Source organism: Podarcis pityusensis (genome assembly GCF_964106645.2).
Source record: "Podarcis pityusensis genome assembly, chromosome: 7".
Taxonomy (NCBI): Eukaryota; Metazoa; Chordata; class Lepidosauria; order Squamata; family Lacertidae; genus Podarcis; species Podarcis pityusensis.
In genome coordinates, this window is record NC_138031.1 from 4,402,522 (window position 1) to 4,430,279 (window position 27,758).

At 45.0% G+C, this 27,758-nt stretch overlaps 1 protein-coding gene across 4 annotated transcripts in view; it reads right to left on the reverse strand.

Moving 5' to 3' along the window:
- Positions 1-27,758, reverse strand: part of ADGRB1 (adhesion G protein-coupled receptor B1) — a 381,525-nt gene that overhangs the window by 20,319 nt on the left and 333,448 nt on the right. For 2 of the 4 annotated variants that reach the window (XM_081012478.1, XM_081012480.1), the window contains exons 23-28: positions 25,514-25,580; positions 23,340-23,425; positions 17,928-18,026; positions 8,157-8,328; positions 5,796-5,891; positions 2,301-2,355 (exon numbers count right to left, since the gene is read on the reverse strand). In XM_081012478.1, coding sequence (XP_080868604.1) covers positions 2,301-2,355; positions 5,796-5,891; positions 8,157-8,328; positions 17,928-18,026; positions 23,340-23,425; positions 25,514-25,580 — 575 coding nt within the window. The remainder of the gene's footprint in view (positions 1-2,300; positions 2,356-5,795; positions 5,892-8,156; positions 8,329-17,927; positions 18,027-23,339; positions 23,426-25,513; positions 25,581-27,758) is intronic. The other 2 variants (XM_081012479.1, XM_081012481.1) reach the window with 1 other exon arrangement.

Here is a 27,758-nt window from a genome sequence, read left to right on the forward strand (position 1 = left end):
AGTTTTAGCCTGTTTTTAGCCTATTGTTATTTTAACTTTTCAAACGTCTTAAATCAGTGGTTCCCAATTTGCTGACTAGTGTGGAACCCCTATTTTTTCCCCCAAAGCAAAGCCCCAGACCCCCTACTTTGGAAAATTTTGATATTTGTTTATGGTGGTTTTTGTTATGTGAATGGTGCTACAGACCCCCTGGGTGGGTTAAAAGCAGATCCCCTTTTTTAAATAATTGTTATTTTTCCTTATTGGTAATTTTATTGTTATCTTTTTTAAAAACCATGTTGAGCATCCTCCCCCCCCTTTTACAATCAAGCAGTGTGTAAAATTTATGAAATGAAAGAAAGAAAGAAAGAAAGAAAGAAAGAAAGAAAGAAAGAAAGAAAGAGGAGCCCAGATCAGGACTCGTCACTGCCTGCTTCAACCCATTTTCTGAAATGTTTTCCACCATTGAACCTCAGTTGGGGAAGATGGTAAAAGTACCCACACAATGATTAAACTGCTGTACCCAAATCCACTATGCCAAATCCACAATTAGCCAATTCATTTGGATGTTATCAAGGGTCAAAAATGGTTGTGGGAACCAGTGTTGGAGTGCAGTGCTTAATGTTACTCCAACAGGATAATAATAATAATAATAATAATAAGTTGTTATAGGAACAACTGTTTAGAAACTGGTGCTGGAGTTTTGGTTTTCCTCTTCCCTCCCTGTTCCTTTCCCTTTGTATATCGTGGTTTTTTGTTTTTTGCTTCTTTTAGATTGTAAAACTGCCGGATAGGCTCCGTCTTGTTTTGAACAATCAAGCCACCTTGGAAACCGTTGTGACTGAACAGCAGGGAGAAACTAAATAAATAAAGACCTGCCTAATAATAATAATAATAATAATAATAATAATAGACCTGCTAAAGGCTAACTGTGAAAAATAAAGGCAGTCATTTTCATTCAAGTATAAAGTGAGTCTAATTTTTTTTTATATGAGAAGGGGCACAGAGGGGAGGGCACCTGAATCTTCTCTTCTGCCCCTCTCCCCATGCCCCCTAAATTCCAGGCACTTTCCCCCTTGGAAAGTGCTTGAAGGAACAGGGCATGCAGAAGGTTTCAGCTCCTCATCAATGCCGGAGTCAATTTCGACATAGGAAAGCCACTTCCGCCTTAGGAGGAGGTGGGGTTGTGGGCTTCACGGTCCCTCCATGCACGCGATGGGTGGAGGTCAGCCCTGCACGATTGGGGGAATTCCCGGCCGCGTCACCCCCTGGCCGGCCAATCAGCTGGCTCTGAGGGTGTGGCCTGCCCTATTTAAGGCAGTACGCGGCCGGGGATCTCCCTCTTTGCCCCTTACCAGCTGTTCCTGTTTTTCCCACCCTCCCGCCCTATAAGGTTTTCGTTCCTTGACCTTGCTATGGACCTTGTTTGGTCACCGTTGAGGGGCCTGGAAGGAATTCTCCCACTTGGCAAATTGGCACCAGCCACTTGGTTTTCGTCTACCTCATATCAAATCATCACAACTTTCTTGGTATTGGCAGTTAGGCATTGGTATTGTTCTGTAGATGGAAGAGGGGAGGTAGCGCCATCACCTGCCCTGCATATTGAAGGCTAGTCTGAAAAAGGATTCTGGGGGGTGTGGCCCTGTCCAAAGCCTATGGAGGTGAGGGCCTAAGGCACGCCCCCAATTGGTGACCCTAGGGGAGTCCCTAGTTGATGTGCATCAGCAGGACTCCCCCTACTGGTGGTTAACCCTTCCCAGACTTAAAGTGGATGGGCTGGAGTCAGATATAGTGGTTAGGACCAATGCCTAAGCCAATACCGCTCATCACCTGTAACCACTAAAGTTGTGGCCTTATTTAGCCATTAACCTTAATTATTGTGTCATGTGTCATTATTTTCATTGGGGAGGGGCAGGAACTGGCCACAGAATTAGACCCTCCCATGCCATCCTGGCTCTAGATGCAAATGGTGCAGTCATGGGATTAAGTCAGCCTGGCTTCCACCAATGTGTGCAGTTTGGGCCGAGGCATCTTCTTCCTCTATGTATGCCCCTTCCAAAAGCCTGTCCCCATGGAGGTTGCCGTTGACCTCAGCCAAGCCCCAAGCATATAGGAAGGCAGTGGAGGAGAGTTAGCCTACAGGAGATGGGAGGAGGCAGGAGCTCTTGAGGGGCAGGAATGGCCGGGAGCAGCTCAGACGCACAGACCAGACGCAACACAACTTTTGACACAAACAGACAGCAAGGATATATATCATAAGAAAGAAATGGAAATTAAGGTCAAGCTCAATCCCCAAACCAGGTCACTTGTTGATTTCTCACCTGTGATGTGCTCACCTGATCTACAAGCCATATCCACGTCCTTCTCGAAATCAGTCTGGAAGACAGAGAAAACAGGAGGGGGCGGTGGTCAACAAGGCGGAGGGTAGGGGGGAGGTTATGGGGTGGCAGAGGAAAGGGGGGCCTCAAATCCAGCATTTCTTGCGCATTTCCAGAACTAGCAAGCAAAGAGTCACAACAATGAGACCCTGGCGTGAACAAAAGGGGGGTTATTGAGAGGTGAAGATGTTCAGGTGCCTTCAGACATGGCCAATATTCTCTTCCTGATTATAATTTGCCATTGTCCACTTCTGCCCCGTTGTCTAATGTTCCTTTCACACTGCAGCACCTATGGCGTTATGGAACTGTGGCTTTTTGTCAATTCACTCCGACAAATCGCTCCAGTCTTTGATGGGTGCAGATGATGGTCTGAATGCATAACCATAACCGGATTTTTCATTTAGATCTGTATCTGGAACCATTCTGAGTTATCAGCCTGGTCAACGGACAATTTCCAATTGAGTTAGGCGGGGAAGGTTTCATTAAATCAGAAATGGCTCTTTGTTTCAGGTTCTTGAAACACAACGTCAAACAAAAGGCAGATTTTGGTGTGTCTTGTACAGGGTCAGACTCACACACAAGTCTCCCAACTTGTGGCAATGTGAAACATCTTTGGCCAATTAAACAATCTGTTTTAAATGGTACGGGTTTCTGTTTGTTACTGTGGTATGTGTTGTTGTGTTTTTATATTGTCAAGCTCCCTGTGATCCTTGGATGAAGGGTAGTGTATAAATGTTAATAATAATAATAATAATTTTTCCTGGGCTAAGTGAGCTGCAATTTCTGGAATCACCTAACACAGAAATTAGCACTAAACATGCACTATATTCCATTAATTTTCTGAAAGCGGCTTTTATGTTGCATGAAAGCTCAAATATAATATGGAAATTAAGAGTTTGAGAAATGTTGGGGAAATGAGGAAAGGCTGGGTGAATGCTGCCTTTGACAGGAATCAACATATTAATAGGGATGGAGACAATTATGCCAATCCTTCTTCACGTCTGATCCTGTCTAATTTGCTATCTGAGAATCTGAGAATCCTACGGAAAAACTATCTCTCAAAGGACCTGTTGATGGCATTTTACCATTGTAATGTGGAGAGCGTATTATGGTCTCTGTGTGTGGTTTGGGAGTTGCACGGTCAGGGGAAAAACAATGCTCTCCAGGGTTGTAAAGACTGCAGAGAGAATAATTGGGTGCACTCTTCCCACCTTGGATCAAATCTACGCTTCCAGGTGTCACAAGAAAGCTGCAGAGATAGCGCAGGACAGTGCGCACCCCGGAAATGATCTCTTTCAGCTTCTGCCTTTTGGAAGAAGATACAGGGTTATAAAGACCAGGACTAGCCGCCTGAGAATCAGTTTCTATCCAAATGTGATTTTGGTTTTAAATGCAGTGTAAGGTAGTCTCTATGGGAGTATATTGTATTTAATTATGGGGTATCAGAGTTTTTAGGGGGCTAACGAGGCTGGGATGGCTGTGATAGCAGGCTTGTTGGTTTTTGAATGTCTGATGTAGATTTTTTTTTCAATTTCGTTGTTCTGTCTGGGACAATGACAATAAAGATTATCGTATAAAGATTATTGTATCGTTATGTGTGTGGGAAGGAAGCTGGTAGCTGCTTGTGCATATTCTTGCACATATCAGCTGGAGGAGGAAACTGCATGCTGAGACTCTTCTGCAAGTCAGTTGGCGGGTCAGAGACGCATTCAGATGTGCATCCCGTCGAATGCAACAGATCGGAAAAGCAGAATCTGAATCCAGAAGCACATCCAATGCACATTCAGTTGAAGCTAGTGATTGGAGAAAGGCCTGAGCAAAATGGAACAGTGGTCTGACCCAGCACAAGACAACTTCTTACAAGTATGAATTCTCAAGAGAACTTTTTGTGGCTGTGCAAGAGCTAACTGGGCAGAAAAGTAGAATGTTCTGTGGAAATCAAGGGATATCCCCCCCCCCCCCAGTCCAAGCATGCATCCTGCTAATTTATGAGACTAGAAGAGCTGATTTTCCCCTCGTTTCATTTCTCTCTTTTGTTAAATAATTTCCTTTATTTTTTTAAAAAAGAATCAAGGTGGTGTACAATGAAACTATTGAAGTCACCTAGTACAGAACAAACGACTAACGCAGAATCCAATTCATTCTCTAAAAACACTTAGTTGAAATACATACATTTTCAGCAGATGACATCAGGATTATAGGTGCCTGTCTGTTTTCCATAGGAACAGTGTCCCAAGTTATTGTTGCCACTACGCTAAAATCCTAGGTTCGTTTAGAGAATTAAACTAATATGGGATAACTCTGGGACTGTTAGGAGGGTTCCTCCTGATGATCATAAGTGATCTGGCCTGTGTGTACAAGGGACAAGGTGATCCTTCGGATAACCTCATCCTAGGCCATTTAAAACTTTGGATACTACTAATAATACCTGAAACTTAATTTCATATTCGACTGACAGCTGGTGCAGGGCTTTCTGCACAGCTGTGATGTTATTTTAATCTTTCAAAATATAAAGCAACTGGTACATTTCCATAAATAAAATATATAAAGCATTATTTAATCATCTAACCTATGGGAAAACTTGGTGCAAGCGAATGAGGATGAATGGGAAATAAACAGGCTGTCTGGAGGTGACCTCACAGACATGTGGAGTCAACACGGGACTCCATGAATTTGAAAGTGGCACCGCCCTTGTCACACTAATAATAATAATAATAATAATAATAATAATAATAATAATAATAATTTTATTTGCACTCTGCCTACCTGACTGTGTTGCCCCAGCCACCCTGGGTGGCTTTAGTCAAATATAAAAGCATAATAAAACGTCAAACATTAAAAACTTTAAAGCCCTAAACAGCCTCGGTCCAGTATACCTGAAGGAGTGTCTCCACCCCCATCGTTCAGCCCGGACACTGAGGTCCAGCTCCGAGGGCCTTCTGGCAGTTCCCTCGCTGCGAGAAGTAAGGTTACAGGGAACCAGACAGAGGGCCTTCTCGGTAGTGGCACCCGCCATGTGGAACGCCCTCCCACCAGATGTCAAGGCAATAAACAACTATTTTACTTTTAAAAGACAACTGAAGGCAGCCCTGTTTAGGGAAGTTTTTAATGTCTGGTGCTGTATTGTTTTTAATATTTGGTTGGAAGCTGCCCAGAGTGGCTGGGGAAACCCAGCCAGATGGGTGGGGTATAAATAAATTATTATTATTATTATTATTATTATTATTATTATTATTAACCTTTGCCAAACTGGGCTGCCTTCAGATGTCTTCTAGAACTTGCTATTTAACTCCCTGACATCTGATGGGAGGGGATTCTGCAGAATGGGTGCCACTACCAAGAAGGCCCTCTGCCTGGTTCCCTGTAGCATCACTACCAAAGAGAAAAGCTGCATTTTCCTCATTTCTTTACGGAGGAACAAGAGGCACTTTATCCTACCATGAGCTGAGCATGTCCGTTCTGAAACGACCCCCCAGAATCTCCATTTCCTTCTTCCTGGCGGTCCACCACTCGGCATTTCACAGCATCCTGTACCTGGGAAAATGTGTGGCATGAGAGAGAATTGGATCAAAGTGTCAGAAGGAGCAAAAGAAATGGAATGAGGAGCAGTAAGTCATTTCAGCACCAGGACAGAGGCACACCCAGCAGAATCTGCTTAGAGCGGCCCGTTTGACCGGCCCATGGACCCCCACCGCCTGCTCAAGGACCCCAGCCACCCCCTCAGTCAGCTCACTGTTGGAAAAATGCCCGGGAAGGCCACCACCTTCCCAAGACACCAAGGCGTCTCTCCGGTGGTCACCCTCTGGCTGTAAATCTTCCTCAGTGCAGAGAGACCAGTAATAAGCGACCCCTCCCTCCTGAGAGGAGCACACTCGTCTTCTGGCATCCCATTGCAGAAGAAAGAGACAATCAGTAGCTCTAAACTACTTTATTTACATTGTCTATACATAGAGCTTCCATCAGCGTGTCTGCTCTCTCTGAGCAGCAGTACAGAAGAGCACACTTCACTCACTCAGAAGTGAAAGTAACTTCTACAGTACTGAGACTGAGCAGAGACTTCCTGTCTCACGCTCTCAGACACTCACATGATGTAAACAACCATTGTGCTGCTCTCTGCGCAGCTGGTGAGATAAAAATCCTAACACTCACATGCGCCGTGCTAAACCAGGGCGGAGCAGAGTGGGGACTGCCTTCCACGATGCCAGTTGGCTTCCCATTGGCTGCAGGAAGCTCCTGCGGCCAATGGGAAGCTGCGCACAACTCCTCTGTGCCGGAAGGAGCACCGGAAATAGCATTTGCGCATGCGTGCGCGCTCACACACACTCCAGCCCACCGCGGCGTCTGCGGGACTGTGAACCGGCCCAAACCACAAAAACTTTGCCGAACCCTGGCTTAGAGGTTTCATTGCAATTAGGCAGTATAAGCACGTTGTGAAATAAATAAATAAAATTTATAGAATGAGTCCTTACAACAACCTGGGGATGAGGGAGGAAAGAGAATGGGCCCTCAAATTTTTTTAAGGAATGGTACTAGAATTTATCAATTCATCCATCTTTATTAAGCAATGTCCCCTCTGACTGTGGAGGCAGAACATCGCCATCATGGCTAACAGCCACAGATAGCCTTCTCCTCCACAAATTTGTACAATCCTCTTTTAAAGCCTATCTAGGTTGGTGGCCATCACTGCCTCCATAGTTTAACCATGCACTGTGTGAAGAAGAACTTTCTTCACTACTGTTTAGCTAAAGATTATGGGATGGGAATCAGAGTGGCTTGTAGATTTTATTAAGGCCCCCTATACCCCACCTCCCAAGGGATGCGGGTGGCGCTGTGGGTTAAACCACAGAGCCTAGGGCTTGCTGATCAGAAGGTTGGCGGTTCGAATCCCCATGATGGAGTGAGCTCCCGTTGCTCGGTCCCTGCTCCTGCCAACCTAGCAGTTGACAGATCAAAGGAGACTGGGACAATGCCTTCTGATCCAGTAATTATGCAAAGCAATATATGGTCTTTTCTCAAGCAAGGCAAGATTTGAGTTTGGGCTGAGCTGAATCAGTATACCTGAAGGAGCGTCACCATGCCCATCATTCAGCGGGGACACTGAGGTCCACCTCCAAGGGCCTGCGAGAAGGTAGGTTACAGGGAACCGGGCAGAGGGCTTTCTCGGTGGTGGCACCCGCCCTGTGGAATGCCCTCCCATCAGATGTCAAGGAGATAAACAACTATCTGACTTTTAGAAGACACCTGAAGGCAGTCCTGTTTAGGGAAGTTTTTAATGTTTGATGTTTTATGGCTTTATTATTATTATTATTATTATTATTATTATTATTATTATTATTCTGTTGGCTGGGAAAACCCAACCAGATGGGCAGGGTATAAATTATAATTATAATTATTAATTTTTTTTTATTTATACCCTTCCCGGTTCAGAAAACTGGGCTCAGGGCGGCTAACAACAAATTTAAAACACTTAATTAATGCAACAAAAAACAGCATAAAATACAGTATAAAATGTGAATAACAATAAATTCAGAATTCAAAAATCAGTTTGGGGGAAAATCAATCCAATAAACATTAGATGATTACCAGGGCTAGCTGGCTAAATTAGTCCTATTTGAGCCAGCGGGGAGACCAGGGGAGAATTAGCTGTGGGATCCCAGAGCGAGTAATCTTCATAAAAAGGGGAGAGGGAGGGAAGGAAGGGGAATAAAAGATCAGGCTACGTTCAAGTTGAAAGCCAGGTGGAATAGCTCTGTCTTACAGGCCCTGCAGAAGGATTATTATGCCTGCTCAGATGCTCACCTCTCTTCTCAGGATGCAGTGGACCATCACAATGACAAAGCCTTCCAAGGAGTCGAAGACTGCGAAAAGAATTTGGAAGAGGGCTGACCGGCGGTCTGTGATGGCCAGCACTGCTGACATCCAGGTGAGGGCGAGGAGAGGTAGGACCACACAGGAGCTCCACAGCGATGCCCTGCGAGAGGGAAGAGAAGAGACCATCATTGAGCTTTCCTTGCCATTCCAGTTGCGACGCAGCAGCTGCTCAAGCGAGCGGATTCTGCAAACCTCTGCTTCCCAAAGGGTGACAGAGGAATAATTTCTGGTAGAGGCAGGGTTGTCCCGAACGGTTTCCGAGCTATCAACGGGACATTCTGGTCAACCGAGGAAAGGGGCTGACAGGGTTTCTGACCAAGGAAGGAGCCATATGTAAACATAAAATAATGATGCACACTGAGAAAACAGGTAGGACCATGGTGTAGTGGTTAGAGTGTCAGATTAGGACCTGTGAAATCAGGGTGTGTATCCTCTTACTTGGTCATGAAACTCACTGGGTGATCTTGGGTCAGGCACTGCCTCTCTCAGTCCAACCTACCTCACAGGGGTGTCGTGGGGCTTAACTGAAGAGGTGGAGAACAATATCCACCACCTTGAGCTGGGTTGTTAAATAAGGAGTGGGAGAACCATGTATACCACCTTGAGCTCCTTGGAGGGAAAGGTGGGATAGAAACTTTAATAATAATAATAGTAATAATAATGATATTAATGCTTACCCTAACGTAACCTACACACTCCACACCTAAGGTATAGTCTATGGGCTAGGGTTTGAGGATGACAAGTGGTTGTGTCTTCATCCTAGAAGTGTAGCTTGACACACCTTGACCCCCTGATGGTCTCCCCTCTGCTTTGCGTTCCATCTTGCCTGATGGAGAACAAAAAAGCTTTCCACACTTTTCTGATATCTTGGTTGGTCCCAGTAAAAGTATTACCCAGCTGTTGATTTTGGATCTCTCTCTTGGAGCTTCCAGGAAAACTACCTGTTTGCTCTTGCAATCACTTTCTGAATCCTGAGGAGACTCCTTTAGAGTAGAAAATCTGCTTTAATTATACCTGATTTGCCTTAGATTAGTTAAATTCTGAATCGAGAGCACCTTAATGAGCTGTTTAACCAAGAGCTAGATTCAATGACTGCTAGTTTTTTTTCAATGACGCATAAAGCATCTCTCTGTTGCCCAAGGGGCATTCAAACACAGTAATGCAATGCAAGACTTCCAAAGTGGACCAGTCTTGAGCTTCAGATTTCAAACGGACAAGAAGACAGTCCAATACAAAGCGTTTTGGTCCCAGCAATTCATTTGGGAGAGGTTGCGTGAATTGCTAAATGAGTACTCTGTGTCCAAGCCCAAGAAAGGCAGTGTGACGTAGTGGTTAGAGTGTCGGACTAGGGCCTGGGAGTCCGGAATTCAAATCTCCACTTGGCCATGAAGCTCGCTGGGTGACCTTGGGCCAGTCACTGCCTCTCAGCCTAATCTACCACACAGGGGCTTAACTGAATAGGTGGAGAACCATATCCACCACCTTGAGCTGCTTGTAGAAGAAGTTGGGGGTAAAAAAAAATGCAATGATGAATCCAGGCTTGCCTCATGTGTACTAGGTTTTTAAGATGTGCTATATCTTCCATGCAATCCATTATTTTTAGATCTTTCCACGGAACAGATCTTAGAATCATAGAATCACAGAGTTGGAAGAGACCACAAGGGCCATCGAGTCCAACCCCCTGCCAAGCAGGAAACACCATCAGAGCACTCCTGACATATGGTTGTCAAGCCTCTGCTTAAAGACCTCCAAAGAAGGAGACTTCTTTATTCACAAGAAGCTCAAAAATTCTTGTGATATTTTTTGGAGGTGATTCCCCCTTTTTGAACCAGCCCCAATTTGCAAAAACAACTACATGAGAGAGAGAGAGAGGTCTACTTATGTGACAGTGCAACATAAGCCTGTTTGCGGAGGATGCAGGAGCAAATATTTCAAGCCGGGTGCATTTTGAATAAGGCAACATCAGCTGGGGAGGGTCATAGCTCAGTGGTAGAGTATCGGCCTTGCAAGCAAAAGGTTCCAGGTTCACTCCCTGCCATCTCCAGGTAGTGAGGCAAGGATGCTTCAGTAGGGTTTGGAGAGACTCCCTATCTGAAATCCTGGAGAGCTTCTGCCAGTCAGTGTCGGCAATGCTGGGTTAGATGGACCAAAAGCAGCTTTGTGTGTTCCTGTTGCAGCTGGGTCTTCTGTGAGTATTCATCTATTTCATTTCATGCTATATAATAGGCACTTTGATGGAATCAAGGCCAGTTCATGACTGGCTCTTAGCTCATTCTTCTAGAAACATATTTCCCCCTTACCTGGTATCAACTCATAATCTTGTCTAAATTTGCATGAACAAATTAAACAGCCTATTTCTATAGCAAAAGGTGAGAAGAAGATGCTCACTGAGTATCCCCCCCCCCTCAATGGTAACCAGAGGCAACTTGGATATTTAGCCTTGGGGAAAGTCTTACTTTAATAATACTCACATGAGCAAAGAGTTCAAAAGGGGGCGTGGGATTTTCTTTGGACTGGCAGAGTGGGATTTGATTAAAAAAGGTATAGTTTTCAAACTGAGCCATAAATCTGGTAAAAAACAACAACACAAAACCATAACCTGCACCCCAAAACTCCACCATCCACCTCCTCTTTTCAGGTGTGCTCCCCACCTCTTTCTCAAACATATGACATTGGCTAGCAGGACATCCCAACAAAGGCACCTTTTTGCAACTTGGAAGTTAATAAAATGGACTTAGGGACATGCACAGGGTGGGAAGAACAGAACCCAGCCCAATCCAAAAAAGTGAACAGAAACAACACATGGAACGGGGGACGGGGAGACGGAGAGAGATCAATGAGACAGTAGCACAGGTAATATTCCATGCAAGGAAGAAGAGAGTCAGTTTGTCCATCGTTTCTCTAAGAGATCAGTTGTTGGGATTCTGCATTTGCAGTAATTAGGAGCCGTTCCGATTTGCTTATCCCTGAGCCATCCATTGCAAAAGGGAATCTTGAGTCTTGATGAGACTTTTCCACTAGGCGACGTACCAAACCCAGCCTTAGGTCCTCTTCCTCACTTCCTTGAAGCACTTGCAGTTTCTGCTAGTTCTAGCAATGGGTAACATTGAGGACCCTAACATGGGGGAGGGCTGTAGCTCAGAGGTGGTTCAACCCCCAGTGTCTCTGGGTAGGACTGGGAGAGTTCCCAGCCTGAAACCCAGTCAGTGTAGACTGTGTGAACTAGATGGACCAAAGGTCCGATTCTGTACAGGGCAGATTTCTATGTTTCGGTGTTCCTATGAGTCTGTCTGCTACAAATTCACATGCTCAGATTGTGTGCAAACGGATAGTCAAAGGTGCCCTTCCAGAATTAAAGCAACAGGTTTTTCCCCAAACAGCTTCATAATAGGAAGCCAGGAAGGGGATCAGGAGGCATCTCCCCAATTTTGGGGGGTTGTTAATTCTCAGATATCAGGGGTATACATGCAAGAGCTGAAGGTGGCATGGAAATGGGAGATTCCGAAGGGACAGGTAGGCAATGAGCTTACGCGGGACAAAAAGGAAGGAAGGAAGGAGAACCTGGTTGAAGAGAGATTGCCAGGAGAGAGATGTGAGGAGATTTTAGGGGATGCTGAAGCCAGGAGCTGCAGGGAGCAGGTTTGAAGGAGAAAGGTGAGTTGAGCAGTATGGAGAAAGATGGGTGCATGAAGAAGAGGTCTCCTGGAGGTAGGGCAAGGATAAGGCAGGGAGGAAGGTCCAGCAAGGAGAAGCTTAGGATGCTCTATGAAAGAGTCACAGGGAGCAGTGAGAAGAAGAAAGGCAAGTGTTTCGTGCGCCAAACAGGAACCAGTAGCAGGATTGGAGAAAGAGATGTGAGAAGACAAGGCAAGGTAGAAGCAGAATGTATGGCTCTGGGGTCTTCAAGGGTCTTGGACTGTAATAGGACTATCTGTTTCTATCTTTAGGCACGGCTCCCTTAGAGCACAAAAAAAGGAAGTCAGCGTGAAGGCAGGAGAAGAGGCGAAAGGGTGTAGGAAGTGTGGAATGTTTCAGGTTTTTGAACAGCAAGGCTGTTTTTCTGGGGGGTTTTCCCTGCAAAGCTAGTTTCTTGTGGTTTCTTATTAACCACAATAGGATTCAGAATGCAGCAGTCTGACTGGTCCTAGAACAATAGGATCCAGAATGCAGCAGTCTGATTGGTTCGCAGGAGCCACCCAATCCAACTCCAGGTGGAAGTGAATCCGCAACCTGATTGGCCTACAGGAGAATCCCAGAAATAGCCCAATCACATGGGGCCCATTGTGTAAATAATGAATATAAAGCAGACATTTTGGGGGAACTTCCATTTCTCACTACTATGAGCTGAATAAAGAGCATGAAATCCATCCTCGACTCTGAGTATATTTCAACCATGTTGCAAAAACCTTGTCATTCCTATAATAGCATATAGGTAGAACACTGTATTGATCAGCTGGGAAGAAAGCCTGGCTGGTGGAGGTCTTATCTTAATCACAATCGCCTTGCTTTAATCAACAGCGTCTTGAACAAACCTTTACCCCAACCACAGCTGGAGGTTTGCTTTTCTTCTACAGAGAGGAGGGCTCACAGATGACTTCCCACCACCCTTTCCCCAAAATGCTGTTTGTCTTTGAGATGAAGGAGGAGGACAGCGTCTGTGAGAGCAAAGCACAGCAGATTTCGGGTAGGACAGGAGCTCTGTGAGGAGCTAGAAGATGCCAGCAGGACATCCAGGGTAGATTTGAGTGAGGGATATGGAAGAGCACAAAAACTGCACTTCAGGCCTCTGTTCCAGGTGGTCTCCCTCCATCTCAACCTATTCTTAAGCCCAACACCAGAAAAATGTCTACAGTTACTCCTCATTCTCTTTTCTTTTCTATCCCTTGACCCACTCCCTTAATACCTAGCCCAGCGATCTTCAACTTGGCTTTCTCCAGCTGCTTTGAGCTACATAACTCAGGAGTGAGCTTCCGTTCTGCTGTTCCAGGAGGTGGGACCTGAACTGATGGATTCAATTGACCAGAAAGGAGATTCCGACTAAACATTAGGAATAACTGCCTGACAGCAAGAGCTGTCTGACAGTGGGACAGACTCCCTGGGGAGGTTGTGGACGCTCCTTCCTTGGGGTTTTTTAAGCAGGGGTTGGGTGGCCATCTGTCAGGGATTCTTTAGCTGCGATTCCTGCATTTCAGGTCAGTTCTATGTCCAGGGCAGCTGTTTTTCAGCTCCATCTGGTACACAGGCTGAGACCCTACCTGCCCACAGACTGTCTCGCCAGAGTGGCCCATGCTCTAGTTATCTCCCACTTGGACTACTGCAATGTGCTCTATGTGGGGCTACCTTTGAAGGTGATCCGGAAACTACAACTAATCCAGAATGTGGCAGCTAGACTGGTGACTGGGAGCGAATGCCGAGACCATATAGAAAGACCTACACTGGCTCCTAGTACATTTCCGAGCACAATTCAAAGGGTTGGTGCTGACCTTTAAAGCCCTAAACGGCCTTGGCCCAGTATACCTGAAGGAGCGTCTCCACCCCCATCATTCTGCCCGGACACTGAGGTCCAGTGCCAAGGGCCTTTTGGTGGTTCCCTCACTACGAGAAGCCAAGTTACAGGGAACCAGGCAGAGGGCCTTCTCGATAGTGGCGCCCACCCTGTGTAATGCCCTCCCACCAGATGTCAAAGAGAAAAACAACTACCAGACTTTTAGAAGACATCTGAAGGCAGCCTTGTTTAGGGAAGCTTTTAATGTTTAATAGGTTATTGTATTTTAATATTGTGTTGGAAGCCGCCCAGAGTGGGTTGGGAAACCCAGCCAGATGGATGGGGTATAAATAATAAATTCTTCTTCTTCTTCAGGGGGTTGGAATAGATGATCCTTGGGTCCCTTCCAACTCTGCAATTCTGTGATGGGCTTTGCTGTCCAAACAGCTAGAGGGCTCTGGGTTGGTGAAGGCTGCTGTAGCCCCTTCATTAAAACCTCTATGGCCAGAGGCCATAGAGTTGGAATCATAGAGTTGGAAGGGATCATCTCATCCAACTCTCTGCAATGCAGGAATCTCAGCTAAAGCATCCATGACATATGGCCAACCAACCTCTTCTTAGAAACCTCCAGTGAAGGAGAGTTCCACTGTCAAACAGCTCTTACTGTCAGAAAGTTATTCCTGATCAGCTAGTACAGCCATTTTCAGAGGCTTTCAGAGTTGCTCCTCTCCGCCCTGCCATGATTAGCAGAAGCAGATATATGCAAATTCATGCAAACATAGTAATTTGCATTTAATAATGGGGCACAAAACGAACGCCAAATGTGCATCATGAACCATGGTAATTATAAGGCTCACTGACATTGCTAGAATGAATTCTTTAGAGGAGTAATATCAAGGCTCCTTATGATGGTATATTTTTAACCCTAGCCTTGGTATCCGTGTGTAAAATAAACATGTGACTGTTCTGGATATGACGTGGGAAATCATTTGCTATTTAGACAGTGGACCGACCCAATTTGACACCCCCAAATTTGCTTGCAGATCAGATTGCAACAGCTGGCCACTTCTAAGGCACTTGCCCAGATTTTATTTTGCAGTTTTAATCCCCCCAAGAGCATGCATAAATACATCTGTTATGTCCAAAATGCATACTAAATGCACATTATTGGGGTGGGGGGAAGGGCAGCACCGAAAAGAATCAAAATGCATTGAAGAAATACATATTTATGGGAAGAGTGTGTACAAAATGCATACAATTTACATGCATTTTTTAATGCATTCTTTTGGAAAAATCCACAAAAAAATTGAGCAGTCTTTAGAATGTGGGTAGGCAGAAGGTAGATTAGGATCTAGCTGCAGATCTCTGAGTGATCTGCAGCAGATTGTAAATGGTTCTTGATCCCCTATCATCTAACAATAGCAACATCTAAAAGGCTTCACCCCTACACTAAATAGGGCTGGGTAAATCGATCAATTCTGGTTTTTCTCAGTTTCACATTGTTCCAATTTTAAGTTGAGTTACACACCCAATTTGTTTTAAAAACAAAGAAAGGGAAACTCCTGTGGAAAAATTACTAGTATTTTAGGTTGAATTTCTCCTCATACAAACTTTTGTGTCTTTAATTTTGCCCAACATGCATGTTTTGGTTAAGCATTTTCTCCTATCGTAATGCATGTTTCTCTGTAATTGTCACAACTATATGCATTTTTATGCATGCTTTTACTTTAGTGTGTGCAGGTTTGTGGGGTACACATTCCTTGGCTGGAGAACAGCATAGAAAATTCAGAGAAGTACAGATTTTGGTGGATAAAAGCATATTGGCTTGTGTATTGTTTTGGAAACTGCGGTCCACCTTTAATTGAAAAATGAACTAAACTTCTACACCCCACCTCACCCTAACAGAAGGGCAATCAGCATCAACTGATATGCATGGCTATACTTATGCAATTGGTTTTAGAAGCCACTTTGCTGCAAGTAAGCGGTATATACTACTATTAGTATCAGTGCTTTTTTCCCTAAATAAATGTTTAGGGTACTCTCATTTTCTTACTCATATTGAAATACTGCCCCTCAATGAGACCAAACGTATATTCACAAAATGTTTAGGGGTATGCGTCCCCCTGCATTCCCCCAGAAAAAAAGCACTGATTAGTACTAATAGATATATTGGCCATTTGCAGTACAACAGCAGGACTTTTTGATCCCCAAGAGCCTAATGATAGGAATGTCTGAAAGGTTCCTATCCTGGAACAAATTAACACTTGGGAGAAATCCCAGAAGTGGATTTTTGCCCTGGGTTAAGCATGTGCTCATAAATTCCCTGCCCTACTTACATAAAACATTCCTTCCCTCCTGAGATAGTATTTTGCACCTGGTTCTAGCTGGAAAAACTAAAAACAAATAAAGCAGTTCTTACAAGGCAAAAGTCTGCCCATCGCTGCCTTAGACTGCCAACATCATATGCTGAAATGATGCAAGCCAAGATTAATTAACAAGCTTAATTTAGGATACTGGAATGTGAATGGCATGCGGAAGACAGTAGAGGAACACTATGGGGCAGCCACAGAGAACAAATCTCTGTCAAATAGGACAACGGGAGGAGGAGATGCTTTAAGGCAGCCTTCAATCTAAGGATGGAATAAAGGACCTTCAATCCAAGGATGGATTAAAGGTCCATTTCGGCACCACTTTTGCAAGGGGTTTGAAGAAGTGGGCTGACCAGTTGCAGGGGGAATTGATGGAGTTTCCCTTCTATTTTTAAACTGTCATTTTCACTACCTTGCCACAAGTCATAAGCCCAGCACCTGCAAATTAATCGGTTCCTACAGAAGATCAACCTTAGTATTGGAGACTCGTTTTCTGCCACCCCTCAATCTGAATTGAAAGTTCATGGCTGCAACATTGCAGCATCATTCACAGGTGGGGAAACTGTGATCACGGAATCATAGCACCCTATGGGTCACCTATCTCAACCCCAAGTCCTCCAGATGTTGTTGGATTCCAACCCCCTTCAGTCCTGGCCAGCAGGACCAACTGTCAGGGGTGATGGATGCTGCAGTCCAGGTATATCATTCCCCATTTCTACAATTAGGCCTAGCACTGCCAATCAGTGACTGTTAGCTCTGACAGCTAAATGGAGCTTCCATTATCAGGGGCAGTAGATCTCTGCAAGCCAGGTGCTAATATAGGGATGGAGAACTGTGGCCCTCTCGATGTTGCTGGACTCCAAATCCCTTCAGCCCCAGCTGGCATGGCCAATTGTCAGGGATGGTGGAAGCTGTAGTGACATTGTGAGGGCTACTGTAAATGAGGTAGGGAAATGAATTGAGGAAAGCTCCCAGCTTCACATCTAAGCATGTATTGAAGCACCAGCAAGGCCTGAAAAGACCTGCAAGGCAAACTTGAGTAGACCTATATTGACATAGCTTCCCAAGTTTGCTGTGCAGCATGAGAGGCTGGAATTCTGGACACAGAGGTTGGCCACTGTGAGAACAGGATGCTGGTCTTGATGGGCCATCCAGGAGCCACTGCATGGAACATGGAAGGACTACTATATTGCAGCCCTTGAGGATGGTTCCCAAACTGCGACTAGTAGAAAATGCAGCTGCCTGGCTGTTGGTGTGGGCAGATGGATCGAACACAAGGAACAAGGCTACTTTGGTGTTGGCCCCACATTTGTGGGTTTCTATCCTGACTGAAATCGATGAAGACCCATCAGTCCAAGCCTTCAATGGGTTCTAAGGAGATGTTTGTATTCAGACGCTTCCTCTTGGAGAATGGGTGCACCTCTCTCTTTTTTTTTTTAAAAAAGGGGGGTTTCTATAGTTTTGGGGAAGGTCCACAGTTCAGTGGTAGAGCATGCAGAAGGTCACAGGTTCAATACATGTTGGCATTCCCAGGTAGGGTTGGGAGAGACTCTTGACTGAAACCCTGAAGAGTCACTACCAGTCAGTGGGGATGATCGTGAGATAGATGGACTGATTCAGTATAAAGGAGCTTCCTAGGTTCCTAATATGGTCCAAGGAGAGAATAAAGGAGACAGAAGAGCCAGGCGGGTATAAGAAATCAAACCAGGGTGCGGAAAAGAGAAAGAGAGAGAGCAAGAAGGAGGAGATTCTTAACCAAAAGGGTCAAGGGGGATAGAAAATAAAAATATTTTTTATATATAAAAAAAAGGAGAAAGAAAAGAAGTTGAAATTAGAGGAACTAACATGGCGTTACTGGTGGCTGTGGCGGAAACGTCAGCAGAAGATAGAACTCCACACTTGGAACATTTGAGCGTGATGCCGTAAAGAGGCACTGCCATCTGACTGCAATTAAAATTAAAAGACTGAAACGAAACAAAACACTTTGCTCGTGAAAACACAAACAAAACCAAAAAAATAAAAGGAAAAGGGAGGAAGGAAGGACAGGAGGACGGGTGGTGGATGGGTGGGAATATTTAAACCCATAAGGGGGGGGGGACAAAAATAAATAAATTAACAGATCAAAAGGAAATCCCGACCGACGACACCCATAGCTTGAGAGAGAGATAGAGAAATAAACGAAATAACGGAAAGGGAAGGGTTAAAACTCTCATCTATGTCATTCCAGGTGCGGAAAGCCACGAGCAACATCCCAACTCCCACCCCCCCCAAAAAGTCAAGAACCATGTCAAAGCCACTGGGGTTAGATAGAACTGTGTTGGAAAAGACTGGCCAGTCACAGAGTGGGACTCAGGGCTGTGAATATCCTGCTGCTACCCACAATTTCTGTGATTTTCTGTGAACCACCCTGAGACCTCTGGGTATAGGGCAGTATAATAATAATAATAATAATAATAATAATAATAATAATTTCTACCGCGTAGCTTGCATAGCTGAGAAAAGTCAGTTTCTCTTTACCCTGTTCTGCTCCCTTTCTGAAATGTTGGAGATTACTGAGAGGGCAGCTGCAGCAGTGGTTGGAAGGGCTGGTGTGTGTGTGTGTGTGTGTGTGTGTGTGTGTGTGTGTGTGTGTGTATGCCTGGCTTTCTAAGGCTGAGTGTCTTACTGAGGGGGAGGTGAGGGGCTATGAGCTCTGTGTGGTGCAGTTGCAGCAGCAGAGCCAATGCAACGTTTCTGCCGTTCCACCTGCACCGCACTGACTTCTCCGTGGCTCACCCTTTCCACTCTTCCTTTTGGTAAGTTGCAGTGACATCTGACATCCAGAAGAAGAAGAAGAAGAAGAAGAAGAAGAAGAAGAGTTTGGATTTGATATCCTGCTTTATCACTACCCTAAGGAGTCTCAAAGCGGCTCACAATCTCTTTTCCCTTCCTCCCCCACAACAAACACTCTGTGAGGTGAGTGAGGCTGAGAGACTTCAGAGAAGTGTGGCCAGCCCAAGGTCACCCAGCAGTTGCATGTGGAGGAGCGGGGAATCGAACCCAGTTCACCAGATTACAAGTCCACCGCTCTTAACCACTCCACCACACTGGATCCAGGTATGCAGCTCATGTCATTGATCCGTATAAGGTAAGCAGCACATAGGCGGCACACAAATCGCTACCAAACCATTCTACGTTCTAAATCTTATATTAATAATCCAAAATCAATACTTACACTTCATATGCTAAGTTCTTTCTTGACTTAAGCATTTATTCATTTACTATAAATGAATGAATTATTAATATAAGATTTAGAACGTAGAATGGTTTGGTAGCGTTTTGTGTGCCACTTATGTGCTGCTTCCTTTATACTGGTCTACTATGAGAATTGGCAGCATAGGTTCATTTCTTCAGTACATGTCATTGATCCAGCAATAATCAGATCTATGGCTTTCTTTCTTTCTTTCTTTCTTTCTTTCTTTCTTTCTTTCTTTCTTTCTTTCTTCCTTCCTTCCTTCCTTCCTTCCTTCCTTCCTTTCTTCCTTCCTTCCTTCCTTCCTTCCTTTCCTCCATAAATTGATATGCATATTTCTATATTTCTATATCTTGTACCCCCCCCCCCTTCTCGTGCAGAACGGTTTTTAATCTGTGAAAATTGCTTTGAGATATTTTACGGGAAGTGATTCAGAAATGGAATCAAATAAAGAAATAAAAAGCCCTCTTCTTTCTTTTGGTAGATGTCATTTTTGTTATTTATGTTGTATTCGGCTTTATTTTACCCCCCTTTATTCACCCCCCTTTATTTTAATTGAAAGGGATATAACTGAACCATCTTTTTTGTGGGTAGTTAGTGGCCTTCTCATCTCTTATGTGGGATGGAGAGGGCTTGCTCCTTTTAAAATATATTTTCTGATAATTTAAATCTATCTTTAATGTTTATTTTATTTTACTGCCTACATCACTTGGAAGCACTGGAGTGCAACAATATGACTGATAGCAGTGATGGTGGAATGCTCTGTCCCATGAGACCAGGGCCCTGCAGGATTTAACCTCCTTCCACAGGGCCTGTAAGACAGAGCTATTCTGCCTGGCTTTCAATTTGAACTTAGCCTGATCTTTTATTCCCCTTCCTTCTCCCCCTCCCCTTTTATGAAGATTACGCACTCTGGGATCCCACAGCTAATTCTCCCCTGGTCTCCTCGCTGGCCCAAATAGGACTAATTTAGCCAGCTAGCCCTGGTGATCATCTAACGTTTATTGGAGGGATTTCCCCCCTAAATTGATTTTTGAATTCTGAATTTATTACTCACATTTTATACTGTATTTTTTGCTTTTTTGTTGTTGCATCAATTAAGTATTTTAAATTTGTTGTTAGCTGCCCTGAGCCCGGTTTTCTGAACCAGGAAGGGAGGGGTATTATTATTTACTTATTATTATTATAAATATGAAATCATTATCAGTTCAGCCAAATGACTGCTCCATTATGGCTGTACAGAACCTCCATATTAAGAGGCAGTCTATGCCACTGAATTATCATTACTGAGGAGAAAATGGCAGCGGACTGTGAGTTTCATTGAATAATTTGAATGTCCACTTTGGGAAGGACGTTGCTGGACAAGATAAGACCACCACCTTCCGAGATAGTCCATAGACTATTCCCAAAGAAGAATACACCAGACTCCAGACTCTTCTGTTCAAGTTTTCTCATGTCATGTGCCTCAAAATCTACTATAACCACCCCCAGGGTTGCCACTTCTCCAACACAGTTCCAAAAACCCCCAGGTTGACCTTAGCTGGCTAGATGACCTGAACTGATCCAGCTCTCCCAGGCATTTCCACATTCTCAACAGGTAACATGTTCTAAACAGGTAACAAGATCAGCAGAACCATTCAATGTGGATAACGTACTTTTTAAAAGAGAACATTTCACATGCAAGCAAAGAAATGAGCAGAAAAAAGAAGGGGGAAGGAAAGGTATGGAAAAGCAAAGGCCCACATTTCCCTCGATGTTTTCATTTTCAGTACACATTTGACACAGTCGATAACCAGCTGGAGGAGGCATTGATTGGAAGACTCAGTCATGTTTCAACAGGACAATAACTCCCAATCAAGCAATTTTCTGGCTGTGTGGTTTGATACTGCAAAGGAGCACACTGCAGCCTCTAGGACTGAATTCTCCACTCATCACACTGGGGCTGCCAGGCTCACTTTCTCCCTGCTAGACAAACTGTCCACTGCCAATTGCTCTGGGCTGTCCAACCTATCCTGGGGTGATCTGGGGCTGTCTCCACTAGACTTAGGTGAAGGCCAGATTCCTCCAGGTCAGCCCAAGGCAGGCTGGGAACAACTGAATTCCACAGGACTTACTTCTGAGTAGAAATGGGTTTGGATGGCATTGTTTTTTGCACCTTGAAAGACAGCAGAGGTTTAGGAAGAGTTTTCTTTCTTCTAGATGGGCTACCCAGCTTGACGAGCCTCATTTGCCCCTCACTTCCCTCTGCAGTACATGCAGAAACTGCCTTCTTGACCTTTAGACCCACTCTTGGTCCCGTCTGCTCAATCCGCCGGAGCCTGTCTTCACATGCAGGTAAAGGTAAAGGGACCCCTGACCATTGGGTCCAGTCGTGGCAGACTCTGGGGTTGCGGCACTCATCTCGCTTTATTGGCCAAGAGAGCCGGCGTACAGCATGTGGCCAGCATGACTAAGCCGCTTCTGGCGAACCAGTGCAGCGCACGGAAATGCTGTTTACCTTCCCGCCGGAGCGGTACCTATTTATCTACTTGCACTTTGACGTGCTTTCGAACTGCTAGGTTGCCAGGAGCAGGGACCGAGCAACGGGAGCTCACCCCATCACAGGGATTGGAACCGCCAACCTTCTGATTGGCAAGTCCTAGGCTCTATGGTTTAACCCACAGTGCCACCCGCGTCCCTTCTCACATGCACGGGAAGTCCCTAACTCACTAAGGGTTTGAGACCCATTAGCTATCCTCTCCTGATTTAGCCGGCCAGTTGAAGCCCTTCCTGGGGTGTGGCTACTGTCACATGCTGACAGCTTCTAGGAGCCACAGGTAAGAGCTGAGTGCAGGGTTGGGGCCAAAGTTGCACAAACTACCCTAGAAGGAGCATGACATGTCTCTTACCTACTTCTCACCTCTCAACCCACCTCTCAATGTGAGTGGAGGGGGTCTTAGGGAAAGTTGGGGTTATTTGGAGGTGGAAGTGTCAAACCCTCTGACAGCTGTTTAAGATCAGGCGATGGCCCGTGTCAGGGGACTGCCATCGGAAGCAGGGATGGAGGCAGGGGGGCCGTTGGGATACAAAGAGCCTCTGAAACTCCTGAGGAGCAGTTCCTCTTCCAGTGGTGGGAAAAGCCACACCTCGAGTGGAGAAGAGAGGGAAGGGGCCAGCCAAACGAGAGGGCTTGAGGATGCTTCTGAGAGCCCCAGTGCCTCACCTCGCCGGGCTGGCCAGGAGGGATGCACGCCACTTCCATCGCCCAACTTGCACAGAGGGGTGAAACTCAAGGAGGGGAGGAGGAGACTTGGGGTGCCGAAGTTCTTATGTTGGGGGAGAAGCCGGAAGGGGCCACTCCCGGATTCTGCAAGTGACTAAGATGGACATGAACTTTGTAGATCTGCACTGTAAATAGTTTGCACAATAAAACCTGTAAAAGACAGGTTGGAGTCCTGCCTGGTTACTCACGAGCAACCACCAGCAGCATTTGACAGCCCGCCTAGTACGCTTCTTAGCATGCCTCCATTCTGAGAGTTGGTTTGGGGAGAAATTGGCGGCAGCCCTAAGTGGCACCTTTGATGAGCTCATCAAAGCTCCAACCCAGAAAAAAATGGACATGCACCCATGGCAAAACCCACTCTTTCACCCTCAGCTCAGTCCCCAAATCCAGGCCTAACATTGTCTTTTGGAAAGTTCAGCCCAGCACTAGTTTCATGTACAATGAGCTGCCCAGTGTCTCCTTTGGCAAGCATCAATTGTATCCTCGTTTTCATGTTGGTTTTTTTGCATGAAATTCTCTGTTGCATTTCTGTTCTTTTAGTAAACCATACTCAAGTGAAAACCTTTGCCTTCCATCTTTGTCCCAATTGGGAAAAAGAAGGTCTAGTAGCTAATTCCTCCTTTCTTTTTTTGTGATGGAGGGGGTTACCATCACATCATCCTCCCCATTGTGTTCCTCCACCCCTGCCTGGTTATCGAGTGTGACTGTTTAATTTCCGGTTTCATTCTTTTTTGCTTAGAGGAATTATTGATATAAGGCATACCCTGCCCGTTCCTTCAGTTTCTTATCTGTTATTCCATCTTTCGATACAAGTTTGTTAAATACCAGAATACCAATAACCATGTTCACCTGTTGGAAGAGAAACAACAGACAGACACGTTTGTTTGAAAAGCCCAACCATGTCAAAAATCAGAAGCAAAATCATACATATCAACCTACTGAATATGCCCAGATATGTCCCGGCCAGTTTAGCATTGCTTAAGAGAGGTTAACAGCAAAATCTGAGTGGCCAGAGGGACTCTGACCTGCACAAGGTTAGAGGACCCAGGACTGCTAATTTCTTATTTGGTCCTGGAGCCTTTTGCATGATGAACGTTTGGTGTCTGGGAAAGCAGACATTGGAGTCAAACCAATTTTTCAAGAGAGTTCCCAGGAATACAAATTGGATGGAGGGAACCAGTGTGTGAGCATGAAAGATGTCATGTCTCTCTGCTCAAGGATGGCGTTGTCTCCTTCTCAGCATCCCAAACACAAGCCACAGACACAGCTGCTTTAAAGCCCTGTGGGCTCAAAGAGGCTATCAGCTCCCTTTGATCAGGGGTGGAAAAATGTGTCAATTTCAGCTGCTCATTCCCCCCCCCCCAGTCTCAAATTCAGTCTTCCGCGATTCCGTGCCACTTTTGCAAAATTCATCAGTGGGTTAGTGTGAATTTCTCTGAATGTGCACTTTTTTCTTCTTCAAACAAATTCCCTTAACATTTTGTATGTTATTTTTACTAAGGCATGCATTTCAATGCACCCTTCCCCCTAACATGCACGTTTTATTTATTTTTTGCACATAGCATTTGGTTCAAGAACTGCAATGCAAACTTTCAGAAAGGAAGGATTGCTGCATATCAAGTTTGCATAGTGGGGAGTTCCGCATTAAAATGTGAGCTGGTCCCCATCGCTCACCGCTCACCAGACAGCAGACAGAGGGCCTCCTCGGTAGTGGCGCCCACCCTGTGGAACGCCCTCCCATCAGATGTTAAGGAAATAAGCAGCTATCTTATTTTTAAAAGACATCTGAAGGCAGCCCTGTTTAGGGAAGTTTTTAATATTTAATGCTATATTGTTTTTAACACTTGATTGGGAGCCGCCCAGAGTGGCTGGGGAGACTCAGCCAGATGGGCAGGGTACAAATAATAAATTATTATTATTATTATTATTATTATTATTATTATTATTATTACAGTAGTACCTCAGGTTACAGACGCTTCAGGTTACAAACCCCGCTAACCCAGAAATAGTACCTCGGGTTAAGAACTTTGCTTCAGGATGAGAACAGAAATCGCGCGGCGGCAGCGGGAGGCCCCATTAGCTAAAGTGGTACCTCAGGTTAAGAACAATTTCAGGTTAAGAACGGACCTCCAGAACAAATTAAGTTCTTAACCCGAGGTAGCACTATATTATTATTATAACCTTGATGCCTCTTTTTAACTGCATGTTTTTAAACTGTATTTTAAATTGCTGTAACGGTCCCTGAGATATTAGCATGAAGGGCAGGTAATAATAATAATAATAATAACAATAATAATAATAATAATTTTTGCAATTTTTATTATTCCCTGTTGCATTGTGTATTGCATTTACCTAGACATAATGAGGAAGAGGGGAAAATGGAGAGGGCATGCTCCAAGGATGCATAGTGATACCATTCCTACAATTTCTCTGTTGCTACAACACAGAGATCCTGAGCAAGGTTAGCCCCGCCCCCAGTTGTCCATGACTCCTTGCCAGATCTCTTGTCCCTCAAACAGTGTTTATGTACATTTCAGACAGACTGTCCTGAATTACACTTTGTTCGTGGATGTCTATTAATCACAGTATATTCAGGGTCCTTTGAACACAGCTAATGCCAGACCTTTGCAACTGCTACATGAAGCAAACCACTCTTAATCCTCCTTTTCCCTCCCTTAAGTGCCTTCATTCAAATTCGCCCATCAATATGGCATTCACACTCTTAATTAATCCAAAACAAATCTCTTGCGGAGAAAGGACCTTAGCTTGGGCACTTTTGCTTTCCTCAAGGAGCAATTTCCTCTTGAAGGTAGAGAGAGAGAGAGAGAGTCTCCTTTTAAAAATAAAAATAAAAGAATAAGTGGTCTTTGGGGGAGTTGGGAGCATAGGGAAGGCACACATAGAAAAAGAAAAATGTTCGGAATTCGGGGAAAGTACCAAAACGACAGCCGCTGCTGGTCCCACGAAGGCATAAAGGAGACCCCCTTCCAAAGAAAGCCAACAGCTAGGAGAAGAAGAGGGAGAAAACAGATGTCAGAGCAGTGGCGAGACTAGTCTCCAGGCACAGCAGAAACATTGCACAGAAACAGCATTAAAAAATAAGGAAAATGGGAAGCGGGAGGGGTCTGCCCAATGAGTCAAGTTGCATGATAAACACTTACATTAATTAGGGTTGGGGAAACCTGTCAATTCTGGGTTCACCCAATTTTCATTTTCCTTTTCAAATTTTCACACATTCGCATTTTTAAAAATAATTAAAAAATAGTCATTGTGAAAATTCATCAGCACTTTAGGGAACTTTTCTCCTAATATACACACTGTATGCCAGTTTGTCTAAAATATTTATTATTGCGTGGTGAGTTCCTGCCCCCCCCCAGTGGAAATAAAGACACATGACACAATTATTAAGGTTAATTGGCTAAATAAGGCCATAACTTTATTGGTTACAGGTGATGAGCAGTATTGGCTTAGGCATTGGTCCTAACCCACTATATCCGACTTCAGCCCATCCGCTTGAAGTCTGGGAAGGGTTAACCACCAGTGGGGGGAGTCCTGCTGATGCACATCAACTAGGAACTCCCCCAGGGTCACCGATTGGGGAAGTGCCTTAGGCCCTCACCTTCCCAGGCTTCAGACAGGGCCACCCCCCCCGAATCTTTTATTGGACTACCCTTCAATATGAGGGGCAGGTGATGGCACTTCCTCTCCCCTTCCATCTACAGAACAATACCAATACCAATGCTTAACCGCCAATACCAAGAAAGTTGTGACAATTTGCTATGAGGTAGGTGAAAAACCAAGTGGCTGGTGCCAATTTGCCAAGTGGAAAAATTCCTACCAGGTCCCTCAAAGGTGACCAACCGAGGTCCATAGCAAGGTCAAGGAACGAAAACCTTATAGGGCGGGAGGGTGGGAAAAAGCAGGAACAGCTGGCGGGTGGCAAAAGAGGGAGATCTCCGGCCGCATCCTGCTTTAAATAAGGCAGGCCACGCCCCCAGAGCCAGCCGATTGGCTGGCCAGGGGGTGACGTGCCCGGGGATACCCCCAATCATATGGGGGCTGGGCTCCAGCCACCGTGTGCGTGGTGGGAGTGTGAAGCCCGCAACCCCACCTCCTCTGCAGGGCGGAAGTGGCTTTAATTAATTTATTGCCCTTATATTCCACATGTTGTAAGGAGCTTGGGATGGAGCACATGGGGCTCCCTGTCCTCAATTAACCCCCACAACAACCCTGTAAGGTAGATTAGGCAGAAAGGCAGTAACTGATTCCAAAGGACACCCACTGAGCTTCATGGCCAAGTGGAAATTTGAACCCTGTTCTCCTAGAGTTCTGCCTCTCTACACATTTTCAGAAAGCAACTTCCCATAATCAAATGCATTTTGGGGGTATAATATTTTCAGTAACCTATGATTGTTTTATTAACACTTTGCAACTGTATATACATTTCTCATACATGTTATTTTTCAGGAAAACAGCTTTGCAAAATTCAGAGACGTGAAAATTGCAACGTTTGCGGGGGTTGGTATTTTTTTTTTGTTCACGTATTGCTTCATTGAGTATGGATTAAGTAAGTTCACCTTTAAATGCATTTCATTTAATGTTTCATTAAGCAGGATCCTTCTTGCTGCTCTCTGCATATTAAATCCAGGTTTTAAAATATCTGTATGTTCTTTCAAGCAGCTTTCCTAACCACTCTGGGAGCTGTAGAACTGCGAAGGGAAGAGGTGCCTCCTATCAACTCTTAGTGGGACGCGGGTGGCGCTGTGGGTTAAACCACAGAGCCTAGGACTTGCCGATCAGAAGGTCGGCAGTTCGAATCCCCGTGATGGGGTGAGCTCCCGTTGCTCAGTCCCTGCTCCTGCCAACCTAGCAGTTCGAAAGCACGTCCAAGTGCAAGTAGATAAATAGGTACCACTCCGGCGGGAAGGTAAATGGTGTTTCCGTGTGCTGCTCTGGTTTGCCAGAAGCGGCTTAGTCATGCTGGCCACATGACCCGGAAGCTGTACGCCGGTTCCCTTGGCCAATAAAGCGAGATGAGCACCGCAACCCCAGAGTCGGTCACGACTGGAACTAATGATCAGGGGTCCCTTTACCTTTATCAAATCTTAGCATCCTTAGCAAAGAATCTGTGGGATTCTTTGTGGAAAGTCAGGACTGTTTAAAGTGTACGATGCCACTTTAA